Source organism: Polyergus mexicanus, unplaced genomic scaffold, assembly GCF_030449975.1.
Source record: "Polyergus mexicanus isolate NDT 795.1 unplaced genomic scaffold, iyPolMexi1.0 SCAF_5, whole genome shotgun sequence".
NCBI classification, from domain to species: domain Eukaryota; kingdom Metazoa; phylum Arthropoda; class Insecta; order Hymenoptera; family Formicidae; genus Polyergus; species Polyergus mexicanus.
The window spans coordinates 3,637,405-3,654,518 of record NW_027223325.1 but is presented as its reverse complement, the minus strand read 5'-3'; the positions used below and the strand labels follow the sequence as shown (position 1 = coordinate 3,654,518).

General features: G+C 37.9%; 1 protein-coding gene across 5 annotated transcripts in view; it reads left to right on the top strand.

Moving 5' to 3' along the window:
* Positions 1–5,137: 5,137 nt before the first annotated feature.
* Positions 5,138–17,114, top strand: part of LOC138933521 (homeotic protein ultrabithorax-like) — a 100,716-nt gene continuing 88,739 nt past the window's right edge. For all 5 annotated transcript variants that reach the window (XM_070296286.1, XM_070296284.1, XM_070296282.1 and 2 more), the window contains exon 1: positions 5,138–7,006. In XM_070296286.1, coding sequence (XP_070152387.1) covers positions 6,331–7,006 — 676 coding nt within the window. In that variant the 5' untranslated portion in view covers positions 5,138–6,330. The remainder of the gene's footprint in view (positions 7,007–17,114) is intronic.

The window sequence follows — 17,114 nt, the reverse complement described above, 5'->3', positions numbered from 1 at the left end:
CTCTCTCTCTCTCTCTCTTTCTCTTTCCATTAACGTATTTTTCACATATATTACAAAATATATTCTTTTACAGATCAAAGATGCTCCTTCAACTTGCTATTTTATGGGAAAATAGGAAGCATCGCATCTTCAATATGACAAGGTAAGATATTAATCGTTAGCGAAAAATGTAACATAGTTACTTTTTACGTTACAGACGAAATTTGTAACGTCGTTACTATTACGGTTACCGAAAAAAAAAAGGTAACTGTAACGGTAGAAGCGTTACAAGCGACGCGTTATATTTTCTTGACAATATTGGTTCATCTACACGACATTATGTGTATTTCTATCATTATCGAATGTCACATATTTTATCATTGAAATTTAATGTCCATGTCAATTGGATATGCACAAAATTTACAATTGATCTTGAATTAGTCCGTTATAGGATTATAAGTAAACTTTTTTAAAATGTATATATCATAACCGTCAAATGTCACTTTTTACAAGGATATAGTACGTTACAATGTTAACATAATTAACGATCCCCTAGCAATAACTTATCCGCACCCTACCATTAACTCTAAGTATTTACGGCCTCATTCATTTCGTTTTATGTTTCAATTTAGACATATTAACGCACTTTGTCTATTTTTGAACATTGTTTATTTACTAACCGGTCGTTTCTTTTAATTAATTATGTCTTTACTTGTAATCATTAATTGTTTATGGCATATAATTGTTTATTGTTTCTTTCTTATAATCAATCATCGTTTATCATTCATTGTAAATAACTTTGAAATAATCTACTTTATTTATACATATATACATGTGTGTATCAGTGCGTATTAATAACAAATTTTTTTTAACAAAGTTACACACAAGCATAACTCTTTCTGAAATTAAAACATTTTTAAAAGTTTATTTCAAATAAAAGAAGCAATTAGAAATAAGTAAAGGATTATTGTCAAGACATTTCTACAATAAATTGAGTCTTGTTTAAAATGATTTTTATAATCATCTAAGTTCTCGGTGAAATAAAATATTTAATATGCATCTATTCCTTATCAATCGATTATTCGGATATCAAATGTTCAAAAACAGGATAAAATGATTTCAATTATGCTATTAAATTCGTGTATGAGCAATCGGGTAGCAATCGCGAAATTTTGTCCGATGTTATCTACGGTAACTGCGAACGAAATATTGTCGCAACGTACTAATGTCCAGCGGTCCTCAAATGTAAGGGTCTCCGCTAACGTCTATCTCTAAACGCCTGCCCTACCTGTAGAACGAGTTTCCCAATCGGTAAGGTAGATTACTCCGAAGCTTAACACATTAAAAATTTCTTGAACGCATTAATTAAATTGAGCGTTAATTATTTTCCCGAGTTATACGAGTTGTCCTCTCGCGCGCTCTTCCTTTCTTTTTATTATGAATTTATTTTGTTCTCGATAGTTTTATAACTGTTCCTTTTCGTCTTGCAGAAAACTCGTTTACGATTTTAAATTATTAATGCATTGAGGAAATTATATTTATTAACATTTAATTAAAAAAAATTAATGAATTATAAATACATTATCATAAGATAGATTTACAAAAGCGTCAAAAATTTTGACAGTGACTGCTGTTTCGTTCGTTCTTTAGCAGTGACATCAGCCTGCATTTAAATTTATAATCAAAAGGAACCAAAAAATATAGGATGATATATTTTTATATGATAGAGAGGGAGCGATATATTTTTATAAAATTTCTATCGACTGCAAGAACTATAGAAAGTTCGGTGCAAACTTTGTGCAATCAGGTGATATTGAGGAGGACCGCCAGATGGCAAAGGAAGCATCTTCCGGATCCTTACTATGTGATCCTATCTTTGCTCCTGATGCGCTGCCGATCAATATGCAGTGTATTGATCAATAAGATCTTTTTTAGATTATAAACTTTAGACAATACACACGCAAAGAATGATGTCTAATTGTAAAGAAACTATCGTCACAGGAAAGTGCCGATGCATTTAGAATTATTGTACGACTTTTTAATTAAGAATTATTAATAAAAATTAAATTATATCAATAATCTATATTTTACATCAATAATTCCGCAGCCCTTGTATCGCTAAAATTTTCATTCTCGTGTCACTAATGTCACAATTAAAAAATTTTTCTTCGTTAAACTATCTTTGTATCAGATACTATATTTAACATCTCGATTAAAAAAAAAAAAAAAAAAGTAGTGGAATGCGCGAAGCACAATCTTCTATTCCCGAAATAAAAGTCCAGTTCATTATTTTCATCGTTGTTTGCATTTCATACCTCGATTACTAGCAACTTCGATTTGCGTGAACATAAAGACAAAAATAGTAATTTATCTTAAAATTCCGATGTTGATTTATGATCAAATATTTGTGCACGATTTCTTAATAGAAAGAGAAAAAAAAAGGAAACACGATAGACTAAATGAATAGAAATGTGCTGATGACGAAATGACTGATAGAAGAACAAAGATTCAATCAAAATGATAGCTCGAACAGTGCGTTGAACTATACGGAGGAAACGAGAGGAGCCGAAATCATCGGAGCGATGAAGAATGAGTGCTAGTTTAGCAAGAGCGCAGATTTGCTGGGCGCGCGGGCGCGTGAGTGCAATGGCCCCTTCGCTTTCGTGTTCATCTTCTCGTCTCGATGTTGTAGCTACGCCCCCTAATCCCCCCCTTCGAAATCTTCCTCGTATCTTTGCTTTGGTTTTATTCGAGGTCCATGTAGAATGAACCATCCATCATCCGTATGGATTTGGTATCGATAGTTAACGATGGATACCTAGGTATATTTGTATCCGTACTCCTTTAGGATTTATTTCCACTGTACAGATACTGGTGATAGCAGAAATCACCGAAATGTAAAACGCGTGATGAATAATTGACCTTTCTCGATGAATTTATAAACTTTGGTTTTCTCTAAGACGGTACTTGACGCAAAACTGGTATCTCTCCTTAACAGACTGTTGCATGAGCTCCGTTTTAAAAAAGGTATTTAGGACCCATTTTTGGCTCCCCGTATGGCCTGTTACACCTTCCCCATTCACATGGTGGCCTCCTTCACGCCCCCACCACATTCGACACGCGCCCTTCTATACGCTATAAGCTTAAAGGCCCTGACTTTTACGATTCTGTTCAAGTGGTCATAAAACCGAAGTTTATTGCCGTCATGATTTTCAAGCAAACGGGTTACCACCTGTCGGATTCTCGCAAAAGCGAAAATTGCATCGGATCTCTTCATCAACGGCGCCATCAAATTAAGGGGGAGCTTAATAAATCTTTTTTTATGTGATTTACAAATTCTGTTTAGCATAGCGATTGATGATGCTTATGTATGAAAGGATATATCTATATAACTGCCCCCCCCCACCCCACCCCCCCGCCTGCCGCCGTTGAAACGTAATTATCTAATTACTTATAATATATAAAACACCGATTATATATCGTAGCATTGTTCAAGCATATCGTTTTATTTATGCATTTCTCCAAGCATTTTGCTCTCGTATCGATTTCAATTCAGTTTAAAAATTTGAAAAAAGACAGAGATTCAGAATATTTGTTAATTGTTCGTATTTTTGCGACAGCAAAGCAGCTGGCTAATACCCTAAGCGTTCATAATGGCGAGAGCGAGGCAAGAACGAGTAAGCAAATAACTAGGGTCAGCCCTGGAGAGCAGCTTATGATGGGCATTACTCGGCTCGTTACGAAATAATTTACGAGGTGCGAATCGCGGGGACGATAATCCAGCGACGTTTACATCCCAATAAACACTCCCGATATTCTAAAGCCGTGGAGGGAACTGCTTACTCGACAGCCACAGCTTCGCGGAGCTTCATTTTACGACATTTTAATTGTGCGATCATTGTCTAATTGATTCTGTAAAACGCGTGTCTCGTATAAAAGGCACGTTCACCATAACATTTCCTTATCGTTTACACTCATCACTCATCAGATTCATTGGGTCCCCCGGCATCAAGTCCGGTTACATCTATAATAGGATCTCTCAAATATGATTCAAGTGTCTTGCATGTTCTTCGTTTCTCTGTGTATATTTGTTTTCCCTCTCTATATAGAACTTGTCGATTAGATAGTATCCTACATCATAGCGGATTTACGATGTCGCTACCGCAATAACGATAATCGCAAGGTAGCTCGTTGATGTTGGTCGTTTGAATGTCTGAATGGATCTGGCAAGGTTAGTTCGTTACGGGACTCAAAGGTGGCGGTGCGCGTATCCCCACGAACGAGCAGAGAGGAGAGAAAGAGACGGCAAGAAGCATTGCGTGATCGCGCGTGCCGCATGGTTTGTCTCCATCTCTTTTCCTCGTAGGATAGGTACAGTGGGCACGCTGTATCCCGTGCTTTCTGTAGCGGTGGGGGATCAGTTGGGCGGCGCCTAGCAGCTCATGGGCGTCATTCCGACTTGGAACTACTTTCGCACGGCGTAGGAACTTTCGTGCCGTAGCGGAACGGTATTCGTGACGAATTCAATTCCGATTGGTCCTTAAGTATAACCTCCTCCCTTAGCGACGCGTTCTCCCTCTTCGCCTGAGTGTCCGTGGCGACGGCGCTCGTTCTGCTTCGTCTCGCTCTTAGCTGTTACAATTGCGCATAACGTTCTTTCTTTTCCTCTTTATTCCCTTCTCTTTCTCCCCCTCTCTCTCTCTCTCTCTTTCTCTCTTTCGTACCTTCTTATCCATTTGTGTCTCTTTGCGCGTTCTCATCCCTCTCTGTTTCCCATCTCATCTCCTCCCTTTCTTTCGCGTCGCGACCAACATTTCTTTCTTCTTCCTTTCTTCGCGCCGTCTTATCTGCTCGCGCGCCACAAACGTGACGCGACAGCGAACGAGTACGAATTTAATCTGGCGGTAGAGTCGTTGAGTTACTGAAACGCTCGATAGGGGGCACTGAGGAATCGTATCGCGAGAAAGAGGGAGAGGATAGATCGAATGGAAGGGAGAGGATGAATATCGTCGAGAGGTGGAGCGAGACAGAATCGGAGGGTGAGAAAGCAATTGTGGGGGGGAAACATTGGGGGTGGAAAGAGGGGGACAACAACGACGATAGACAGAGCGAGGAAGCTCGTACCGGGAGGGGGATGGTATGCGAGGGACAAAGACGAATGATAGCACACCGCGATCTCCGTTAGGACGTAGTACTCCGGAGGAAGAGTACGCGCGAGTGAGAAGCGATAACCGCACGAATGGGAAGGAGCGATCGTGATAGAGCGAGATGAAGATAGAGAGAGAGAGAGTGAGAGGAGGGACGACGGTTGGCAGAACGGAGAAGGAAGCTCGGGAGAGAGAACGCGAGAGAAGTCGAACTACGAGGAAGAGAGACGAAACGAGGTGAACGAGCGAGCAAGAGACGGACGACGGTACAGAGTGGCGGTACACGGGGCGCGAGAAAAGCGGTAGTGTGCCGTGGACCACCGCACTGGCATACCGTGATTCGTTACAATCTCCATCGTACTCTAGACTCGGACTCTCACAGTCATCAGCGAAGTCACGATACGACAAGTGCTAGTGCAGTGCGGAACTGGCCAAGTCCACCCCCTGACATCTCTCGTGACAGATTGGCCGGCTTGAACTCAAAACAGGCCTTGACCTGACTTGACCGATCGCGCGAATTGTATATTTCGAAAGAAAAAGAGAGAACCGCCCCGCGAGGGTGGTTGTCGCGTGCCGGCTGATCGAACTGTCGTTCGGCGCGCACGCGGTAGAGAAGCCCGCGGGCAATTTTATAGCCCGTCTTATTACTCAAGTTTATTACATCGTAACGGCTTAACGATCATCGCCTGTTTCCACAGTTCAAACTACCGTTTTATGCTTCGCTCGTCGCGTAGCGGTAACCATAACAAGACGATAAAAGTCCCCGCCACTGTCATGAAACCCATTCTAAATTACACTCCTACAGCCTACTGACATTGACACTCTCGGTATATAACTGGCTATACCTGTCGATGACTTTTATAGCCACTCGAAACGATTAAATACCCCTCGTTTATTTACCCCTTGTCAACATTCTAATCTGTCACCGCTCGCCTCGAATACTACAGCGTGTATCGCTTCTTTAAACATTTATATTTATCGTAGTACCTCGGTAACGTGCTACATGATCAGAGATTTTATTAACTTTCATTCGATACGAAGATATTGACGTTGCGTGACACGAGATTATAAGAAATCGGACTAGCGGAATTTGACTAGCCACGCGCGTTTCATGTAAGCCCGCTCGAACCTTGACTTACTTTTCCGCTGTCTCTTTTTTTGAGTGCCGGTGTTTTAGTGCAAGTGATTCAAAATACCCGGGATAATGAACTCGTACTTTGAACAGACCGCAGGCGGCTTCTACGGAAGCCACCATCATCAAACAGGAGCGGCGAGTCAACATCATGATCCAGCCACTGCGGCGTATCGAAGCTTTCCACTCGGATTAGGTATGTCGCATTACGCCTCGGCGCAGCATCATCATCACGCATCCTCTTCGTTAGGGATACACCCTGGCGGTGGAAGCAACACGAGACCACCTCAAGATTCACCGTATGACGCGAGCGTTGCGACGGCCTGCAAGCTTTATTCGACGACACCCGAAGCAACCGGTCACACCACATCCTCGTATTCAACAACGGCGACGAAAGACTGTAAACAACAAGATCAAACGTCAACGCATCAAAATGGTTATGCCGCGGTCATGGCAGCTGCAGCGGTCAAGGACGTTTGGCAGTCAGCGACCTCGGGAGCGAACAGCCAGAGTAATTCGGTCGTACGTCCTTCCGCGTGTACTCCGGAGAATACGAGGGTCGGTAGCTACGGTGGCCTTGTTGGCGGTGATCCGGCATCGAGTCCCGGTAACAACAGTTCGTCAAGATCCCTCACATCGTCCTGGAACACCTGCAGTTTAAACTCGTCCGCGAGTCAACCGGTCGCCACGCAACTACATCAGCAACCTACCGCCAACCATACCTTCTATCCCTGGATGGCTATAGCAGGTGAGTTTGCATTCATAAATGCTATATTATACGACTATTATCGTAAGAGCCGCGATGAAATATAGGAGCCGCTATGGTTAGGGGAAATGTGGGGAGCCACGTGGTCGGGAAGGCGTGGTGGATCAGGCTTGCCCGTCTGGTTATACCGGACTAAATTGTTCAAATTGCTTCCACGCGATCAAATTATCTACGAGTCGTGTAGAACGAGATTATAGAATAGAATATTTCGTATACGTCGCGTACGGATGAAAAATTCGAACGGATGAAAAATTTTTTATCGCGCGTAAACAAGATGAGTTATTTCATCGTCCCTTCGTGTGTAAAAAAAGCGGAAGGTGTAGATATGTCCTGCTCGACGAATATAGCTTATCATGACACCACTACATTCGAACGCGATGAAATTTTTCGCCAAGTCTATTTGTACGTCATTTTGAAATACGACACATGCCCATCGTGAAACCCGAGATCACTGATTTACAATCGTTGACTAACTAAAGGCGTTCCATTGCCATTGTTTTTTGATCGAATAAATATATAGTAAATATAATAAATATATAATAAATATATAGGAACAAAAAAATTGGCAAAAAAATAACAGAGCTGAACGTTAAAATGACATATGTATTTTGGAATCTTATTATATCTCTCTTATCTTATCTTATTCAGAATTAATGAATTGTAACATTCACTTTTAAACGAACGATTTTTCTAAATATAAATTGCCGAATGTATAAATTAAATATATTATCATATATATTAATAATATCATCACTTACTGATAATCCAATAAATAAAATAAATATTTATTTTTTTATATACAAGACAAAATGATGTAAGCTCGAAGCGATAGTAATTTTTTTTTTTTTTTTTGTTTGCGAAAATAAAGCGTAGAATAAAATTTTTTACGCAAGATACTGTTTCTTCGAGGAGAACGATTCAGTATCTCTATTCGCTTTTTGAATTTATAGTCTCTGTGAAAGTATCGCGATGGTTAAATGTAGAAAAACGAAAATATATTTTTATCGATTTTATATCCTTGGAAACAAGATCATATAAAAAAATTTCATTCTATATTTTCGATGCACTTTTGCACGAGAAACCGCCCCCGTTTGCAATTGTACCATCGTACCATCGCCACATTCTATATATGTAATTTCTTTTAAATTGCTGGTCTTACCCTTCCTTTTCGTAAGTTTTATAAGTTTTTCATTTTCGCGTATGCAATGTCAACGCGCGCGAGCTATGTCGTGGAAAATCGGTCGTGTACCTTGGCAAAATTATGTCTGGTAGATAGGTAGAATGGAGTCAAGTGCGTGTAAAATCGTTGGGTACGCTGGGTATAATGGGGAAGTCCTCGTCCAATTGGGGGTTCAAGTGCCTTCCTCACTGTACTCACCCTACCGGAACCCCGAATTCCGGTAGTCAGCTGTTTCTAGCGATGTCTTTGTCCTTTTCATTGCGAAACAGAGAGAGAGAGAGAGAGAGAGAGAGAGAGAGAGAGAAAGAGAGAAAGAGGGAGAGATACTCTCGAATAACCTTCTGCTTTGCCGTTGGTAGATATATAATCATCAAGGCCTCGTGGGTTCTATCGCACTTTCGGTCAGAGTGCTTTCTTTACCACAGGTCAGCTGAGATCCTAGATTCCTATATAGCTAGCAGTTCTTTTTACTATCTCTTTCCTTTTTTTTCTTTGCTACAAGCCGCTTAATTTTTGTCGGCGGGTATCTCCTTCCCGCGTTCTTCACATACGGTCCGGTTTAAGGGTCAAGCTTTTTTTTTCCCCATCTTCGATTATACAAGACATTTTATGCATGTAAAGAAAGAAATTATTTTAAGAGGCATCACATATTGTTCAATGAATTTTATAATCTTATATAATACACACAACGTGTTATTTTTTTTTATAAAAAAAATATGATTTTTAATATAATCAATTACATGCACGCACATTTTATATTGCCAATTTGATATCTTTGTTATCTCTTATTTTGTAAATTAACAATTTACGAATTAAGTCGCCGAGGAAGCTTAAAATAGTACTCTATTTCTGTACATGTGTATATATATATTGTATCTTGCGCGTTCTTCGTCTATTCAAATATAAAGAAACAACTCCCGATCACGTTTATCTTTGAACCAATTAGATGTTTTGGATCATTGATTACGGGTTGCAAATTGCCATGATGATGCATGGAACGCAGCGGAAAGAATCGCAGGTATGAGAAAAAGCAATTGATCGGCCGCATACTCGTATAACAGGTTCCATTGGTATACTCGCGAATTGAAAGTCGTTGACTCATTTCGCACTTTCCAACAAGTTCTTTTCAATGTTGTTGGTACAATTCAACGCTTAGGAAAATTTATCGATTGCAAGAAATTAATTTACTGCAATCTCCGTGATATCGTATATTTCAAGTAATCATGTTAAATTAGAAGATATATAAATACATATACGAGAATATGAAAGATTTCTAAAACATTGACACTTTCGTTATATGTATATGCACATTTGAGAGAAAGAGAGAGAGAGGGGAGGGAGAGAAGGAGAGAGAGAGAGAGAGAGAGGAATTATTTCTCTAATTAACATTTTTTTAAATATCTCTCAAATACGCGATATGGAATGTAACTGCATTAGAATTAAAAATAATATATAAATTGTACTGTATGGCACAATAATAATAGACTATAAATCTTATCAGCGATTGCGAAATGCTAAAAATTGATGTATGAGCATTTGTGCTCATTGTCTCTCTATGTTCCTTCTTCAAATATTCTCTCTCTCTCTCTCTTCTTGGCAACGGTAATTATATACCTAGAATGCATGCCAGTATGAAATATTGCATCTGTCGCTTAATTTATCGCACTTTTAATTGTATCTGTATATGTCGTAGTGTGTTGTACAACGATTGTGCGAGCGATGTCTAATTTATATAAATGTGAAAGCGATATATAGGCATGGCGCCTATGTCTGTATATCTTGCTGTTATCTTCTATTAAAAGAACACATCTATTATACATTTGCAACAAGTTGTTCTTGATGAGGAATAATATAATTTTCGTACATATTATTGCATGTTATCCTGTTTTTATAAATGGACGTATGTGTTTCGTAAATTATATAAAAATGTTATTTAGAAAGTTACCGTTTCTTATCATAACGAACAATTAATTTCTTAAAATGATCTCGTTTTTTATTTATCTACTTTTATCTTTCGATAAAATTGCACGCGAGAAATGAAAAAATTTTATAGGAGAATTATAAGTTAAGAATAATAATATTTTTTCTATAAGTAAAAATCTTCTATATAAGCAAACTTACCGATAGCAATGAGAAATATATCTTCTTTTATAGAGCTGGATCACTTTCTCAAGATACACCCAAACGCGAACAATATTTATCACTACTCATTGAGGGGTTGACTGCGTCTACAGGGTAATTAGAGGGCGCAACGATAGAGAGGCTGGGGTGCTATTTAGGCATCTCTTCATTCAAGCCCATTGAGGAGAGAGCCTCTTTTACGGTGCAGATCTGAAAAATGGTCCTTTTTAAAGTCACATTAAGGGTCGCGCGATAACCTGATAGAGGAGTATTAATCAAGATAAATATGTCCGATGGACTTACTATTAATGATAGCTCTGTAGCTTCCGTTTCTGAAATTTACATCCTCTACTTCCGACGCGCTTAAAGAAACGTCGTGTAAAAAGATGATTTAATTTTACGATATTTTACTATATTTGACGTGAATAGTATAATGATCTTCGTTAGAAAAGAAAAAGAAAATATAAAACAATGATACTATTCAATTGATTTTAGCGCAATAAGTCCGTAATAGTGCGAATCGAAAAGAAAATGATATCACTCAAGTGCTTTATTCAATTGTGCGCGCGATACGGCCAAAGAGGTACTCAACGAACCTTGAATTCCTTCATCCGGATTCCCGCGTAAAAGCCACGTGGTGCCCGCGTTGCGTCGCTCCCGGAGCGACTGGAAAGGAGTAGTAGCGCTACTTTCTACAATACGACGTCTGCGAGTAGGTGTTACGTACCTCGGGGAGCAATCTCGTTCAATATAAAGCAGCTAGGAACACACTGTAACCGTAACTTTGACGTTTACGACAACGAAATCGTGGCTCGACTCGTTTATCCCTCCTTGTGAACCTCCACGCTTGCCGCTATGGCCGTTTACGAGGGTTGCCGGTAACACAGAGCTCTACTCTCGTATCGGCGAAGATCAGCTCCGATCTTCGTATGCGTCCGTTGTAAGGATTCCCTTTTCTCGAACAGAAAACATACGGATCAAATAACGGATCATTGCCTTACACAAATTCAGAGTATTTTCTTATGCGATCTATTAATACATTATCATTAAATTTTTTTTAAATAAATGTATTTAGCGACTAAATAAACAAATAATATATTCTTGCAATTATATATATATATATATATATGGCGAATATTAAGTTTACTGCCATCAAAACATTTTTTATTGGAATAATTTCTTTTTCTTCTTCTGTGCAATCAAAAATATAAAAGAGAAATATATGATGGAGGGAATACGATATAGAGAAAGGGCGTTCGTTCATACAAATTTACCTTCGCGTACCACAACACGTATTTTAAAATCAATTTTTTGCGTACTCTATTAAAGGATTATGTGACGGATACGCGTCGAGTATAGGCGTGCATGTTGCACATCGGTGATCAAGTGGTTCGGGGTCTCTCTCCTCCATGTGTATAGAGACGTACGAAATATTCAGGCACACGTAACGTATAGGAACTCACACTATCGAGCGTCGCGACCTAAAGAGGCAAGCCCGAGTGAATGCGTTCTTCGTATACGTGCGGAGAGAGCCCTTTCCATGTGTTGCTCCGTTGGCCCGGATGAAGTATGACGTACGAGCCTCTCCGTATGACTTACTACGCCCTTTTTTCCCTTCTCCACGCCCGCCTCTCTCCTTCGTACTGTTCAACCAAAAAACATTGGGGTCTTCTTAAAAATGCACGCTCTTTAGTTGCAATGTGCATTCTTCGATGGCAGGGGAAAGCAGGTAGAAATGAAATGCAAGTGAGCCTCGAGGCATTTTCGTTGCAAAAATATTTTTGTAACATATCATCCTTGTATATCTCATATTTAATAATGAACGTCTGAAAAATACAAATGTCCCAATATAAAAGTCGAAAGCAGACGATACGTTAGATATATTATTTTATAATTATTATTTTCCGATTCTTTCTGTCTTTCATACCTATCCATATTTCCTTATGAATGTCATTATTATTATTATTTTTTTTTTCCATATATAAATATATCTTACGCTTATCCGTAATTTTTATCACTGGAAATTTGGAATTAATTAATTAACGACATACGAGTAAAAAATCCAAGTATAGGTTCCATATATAATTTGGTCATAATAATAAATAAAGTTCGTACGAATCTGTCTCTTCATTGCAATTATTAATTGATTTTATTAAGAATATTCGCATCAAACCCGTCTTTATTCTACTGGATTGCAATTATTGCCAAAATTATTGGACTCGTTACAATATTTCATCGCGTATAATTCTTCGATTTTCTTGTCTTTCTTTGTTTTAATTTCCCACTTTCCTTCACTAAACTGGCATAAAACGATTATGTACGATTGAACAGACGCGTGAAAATATAAAGTAGAAACATCAGCATCGTATGAGCGATTAGCGTAAATAATTTTCACGATCATTGCGATGTAATCGCGAGTCGACCGATCGAGAAATCAACGTTGTACTCAGTGAGGTAGACTAATTTTAAAGTACAACCTCGGCGCCATCAGCCAAGACGGTATCAATGTATATACCTACGTACACGATATGTACATCTCTCGCGTACTTTTCGCATTTTAATTTAAGCATCGCCTTGCGACCAATCACGCTATTCGTGTTATAGCGGCCGACTTAAGGTATAATCTTTGATCGATCGTATCGCTCGCGTCTTGTCCCACGTCTCGCTTCTTCCTCTCTCGTAACTAGTAATTTTAACCCGCATGGTGCTTCTCGAAGAACATTCAGTAAGCTTGTTATTATATTATTGTTGTTATTATTATTTAAATTTTGATCTTTTTTCGATCTTTGTCTTTTTTTATAAGTAATAAAATAATTATAAAATATTTGAATAAGCCGCGCGATTAAATATAGTTTGTACAATTCGACGTAAAAATATATCCAGCTTTAATTTTAGATAGAGAGTGCGTACAGTTGAAACGGAATTAACGAAATTGTTTGATCGATTCTCCCAATGGAACGAAAGATCCGATTACTTGAACAGATATCAAGCAAATTTTGCGAATTAAAAAAAGTTAATGTATAATTCCTCATTCCGCAAAGTGGAATATATAATCAGTCTCTATTTTTATTTCCTCCGATACACACGATTCAATTTTACTTTACTACTGTATCTAGCTTATTACAATTTTACATAGACGCTAAGATACATCTTAACAGCCATAACCTTCGTAAGAAGTTACGTATGAATTCTTCGCGTCTAGGTGAGTTATAGGTGAGGAAAAAATAAGCAGGTGAAGCTTATGCGCGAGCATAAGCGTAACGCGCGCCGAGGCGTTAAGGTACTGATCGGTAGGTACGTCGCGTCGCCAACGGTTGCCTCCGTCAGGTTTCTCAATTTGATGAACGAGCTGTTCGCATGTACGATTCGTGAGCTAGCCCGACTTTTATATATAGAGCCAACAACGCGGCCGTACGCCGTTTTGCAAGTTTCATACTTCGTAGAAGTTACTGTTAGCGGTCGCGAATTCCCCACGTATATACCGGACGTTTCAAAGTCAAACTTCATCACTGTTCTATGAACAGATAAAAAGAAAAAAATTCCCTCTTATATTGCAATATATAATATTAACAGCAAATCCGTCATTCGTGTTTAATATCTTCATCGTAACATTTTAATAAAGCGTTTTCGGATTAAATAATATTTTTTTTTTTTCTTGTTTCCATTTATAGAACTAGCGAAGTTTGATCGATTAACTTTGAAATACCCTGTATATACGTCGTAGTTAGTATCTCGATCAATTAATTAAAAAGGACAGGTTTTTTTTTTCTAATATTAAAAAATATGCATGCTTTTTGAGAATTGTTGTCACAGCGATTTAATTACAATTTCATGTTACATTCCTTAACTCTTATCTTCATTTAGAGATTTAATGTATAGCGAAAATTCTACGAGAAGTTTTTTTAAGCACACTTATTTTCGCGCCTTTCTCACATCTTTCTCAAAATTTTTTTTCTTAAGATTTAAATAAAATTAAAAATATTTGTTATCGAAATAATTTCAAATATTTAACGATTAGTATACATATGGTATATCAAGAGAATCTGCCATTGACGAGATATTATAAATACCTATATATAGGCTAAAGTTGTTTATATACATATATTGTGCCCGAGGCTAAGATAATACATACGTTGGTCGGACCGTGCTCTTCGTAGGTATGAAGAATGTGTTTAGTTGCTCGGCGATCGGAACGACTATACCGCCAGACACAAAGGCCATGTCTAGTTGTGGCCGCAGGGAAAGACGGGTACATGGTAAAATAATTGAATCGGAAAACATATTTATGCGCACATTTTTTCACGATTTTTGATTGTCCGTTGTAGATAAAAATATTATTAAAAGAAGTACATTATATACACACATACACATCTTATTCAAGTGGGTATTCACTGAAATAATATAAACATTATGATGAATTTTATTTTGGCTTTCTTGGCCAATATTTTTGATATATCTATGATTTAAAGGAAGTTTTAACAATTTAAAAAGATTTTTTAAAATACACGCTCTTCAAGTTGCTTTATAAATATTAGGGAGAACTTTTAAACACTTTATGTAAAATAAAACACAATTTTTCAATATGAAACAGCGAAGAATTATGGTCACCCGGCTTATAAAGTACACTCGTTGTAATCGAGTCGTCGCGTTGATGACGCAGCAGGAAAAATATTTTCGAAGCAATATTCCCCGAGCTCGTTTCTTATTCTTATTTCATCTCACGTACCAACACCATCCGCGGACCTCGGCGCGTCGATATTCAATTAATACGCAACGATGTAATCGAGTCAGTTGATACCGCCAATAATCTTCCGCGTTCACATAACTCTTATATAGCACTTTTTGCACCGACGAACTTGCCCACCGTTCTTCTCGTCCGTGTCGATGGGCGGCCATTACGGACAGCACCTGCCACCCTGGCTACGACCTGACCACAATACCTTTACTACTGCCTCCATTATTGAGAGAACATTGTCAGTCTTCAACAATCTTATCAGGCACGATTTAAAAGATTAGACGTAATCAATTTTGTTTCTATTTTTATGCTATTATTATGAGAGAGGTACTTTTCTTCTAAAATTATAAATTATTATTATATATATAAAATAGCAGTATTTATAAGAAAATTTATTATGTTTTGATTTATTTACGTTTTACTTATTCAAAGAACTTTATATAAAATATTACATAATCGACATATATCGCATTCCTTACGACGATTAGTTTTCATTAAGAAATACATGGAAGTTGTTGGATTTTAAACATTATTTTGTCAAGAGTTCTGATGATAATTATTGAATAATATCTATTCTTTTTAATTTGCTGATATATAATAAACAATTATCAAATTTATTACGCAAAAGTTTTGTAATTTATTTTTAGATGTATTAAAACAAGAGATATGACTGATTATATAATCTTCTTCGATATATTTGCTTGATAATCGTGTGCCGAGAACTTAAGCCGAATAAGACGTACATTAATATCGAGTAGGACAGGCAAAGGGACTTTAAAATTAAGAAGTTTTCGTTTAGCAACGTTTCAGCAATTCTTTTGAAAGGTCGGAAAGTTGTAGACAGATAAATTATGCCTGACGTTTCTACCTATTTGTGTTCGACCTTTACTAGCTGTGCAGTAAATGCCTAAACTAAGTTCCGATTCAATCTACAATATACATTATATTGTATGTCTGTAATACGAAATAATTTCAAGCTATTTAAATAAATAAGTAAATTTAATGATCTACTGATAAATATTTTGTAAAAAAAAAATATCAGTGATGTAGTAGTATAAATTGAATTAACGCAATTGATCGATAAGAGGAAGCCCTTAGTTGACACAGTCACGTCAATGAAAAGATGAATGAGCAATCTGTAAAACGTACGAAGATTCTAATCTGAAAGTGCTTTTTGTGCTAATGAAAATGTACGATGCGCGAAGCATTTGTAGTGAAATTACGTATTCGTCACGTGCGCCTATTTTATCAGTATGCGTAGAGAGCGTGTTAAAGAGGGACAGAGAGAGAGAGAGAGAGAAAGAGAGACGCAGCTAGACAGTAACATTGTGTAGCGATTAAGCGTTCGAGTTCAGCATTATGTAACTCAACGATGTCACATGTCACGTTGCCCGACTGTCATGCATATGTGCCCGTTCACGCGCGCGCACGCATATACAAAAGTTATGACGTATTGCCATCGCGACATATTTATTAAACGCTACGAGCGATATTAGACTGGCGCGCGAACCGACATTACGAGCTTAAATACGGACAAGCATTTGTTGTGCACCATTAGTCCCGATAATTTATACGGCTACTGCAATGTCTGCCCTCCGCGCGTTTTTGCATCTCGTTGTTTTTGTCCCTTGTCCTGTCTTGGACAATGGATATCTAGTTGGACGAGATATCTTTTACAATATAATGAGCAGCGATACCCAGAACGAGATTATTTTTGTCGCGGTAAATTGCATACGTGATTCATTCACAAGATTATTTTTATTGTTACATAAAAAGCTAACGATATATATCGACGATATATGTGTTTTGTAGCAACTGTTCCATCTCTCTCTTTCTCTCGCTCTCTATTCAGGAATATAATACGAAGATCGGTTTGTAAAGTCTACCGTAATCTCGTCTCGATGAGAATTAAACCGTACAAGTATTATATCGATGATACGATAGGTGTCCGCGTAGTTTATGAACTGTTCATTATATTGTAGAAACGCCGATATAGCAACCACGCGCGAGACAAAATTTTTACTTTACGAAGCGGGTTTTCTCTAGGAATGCGC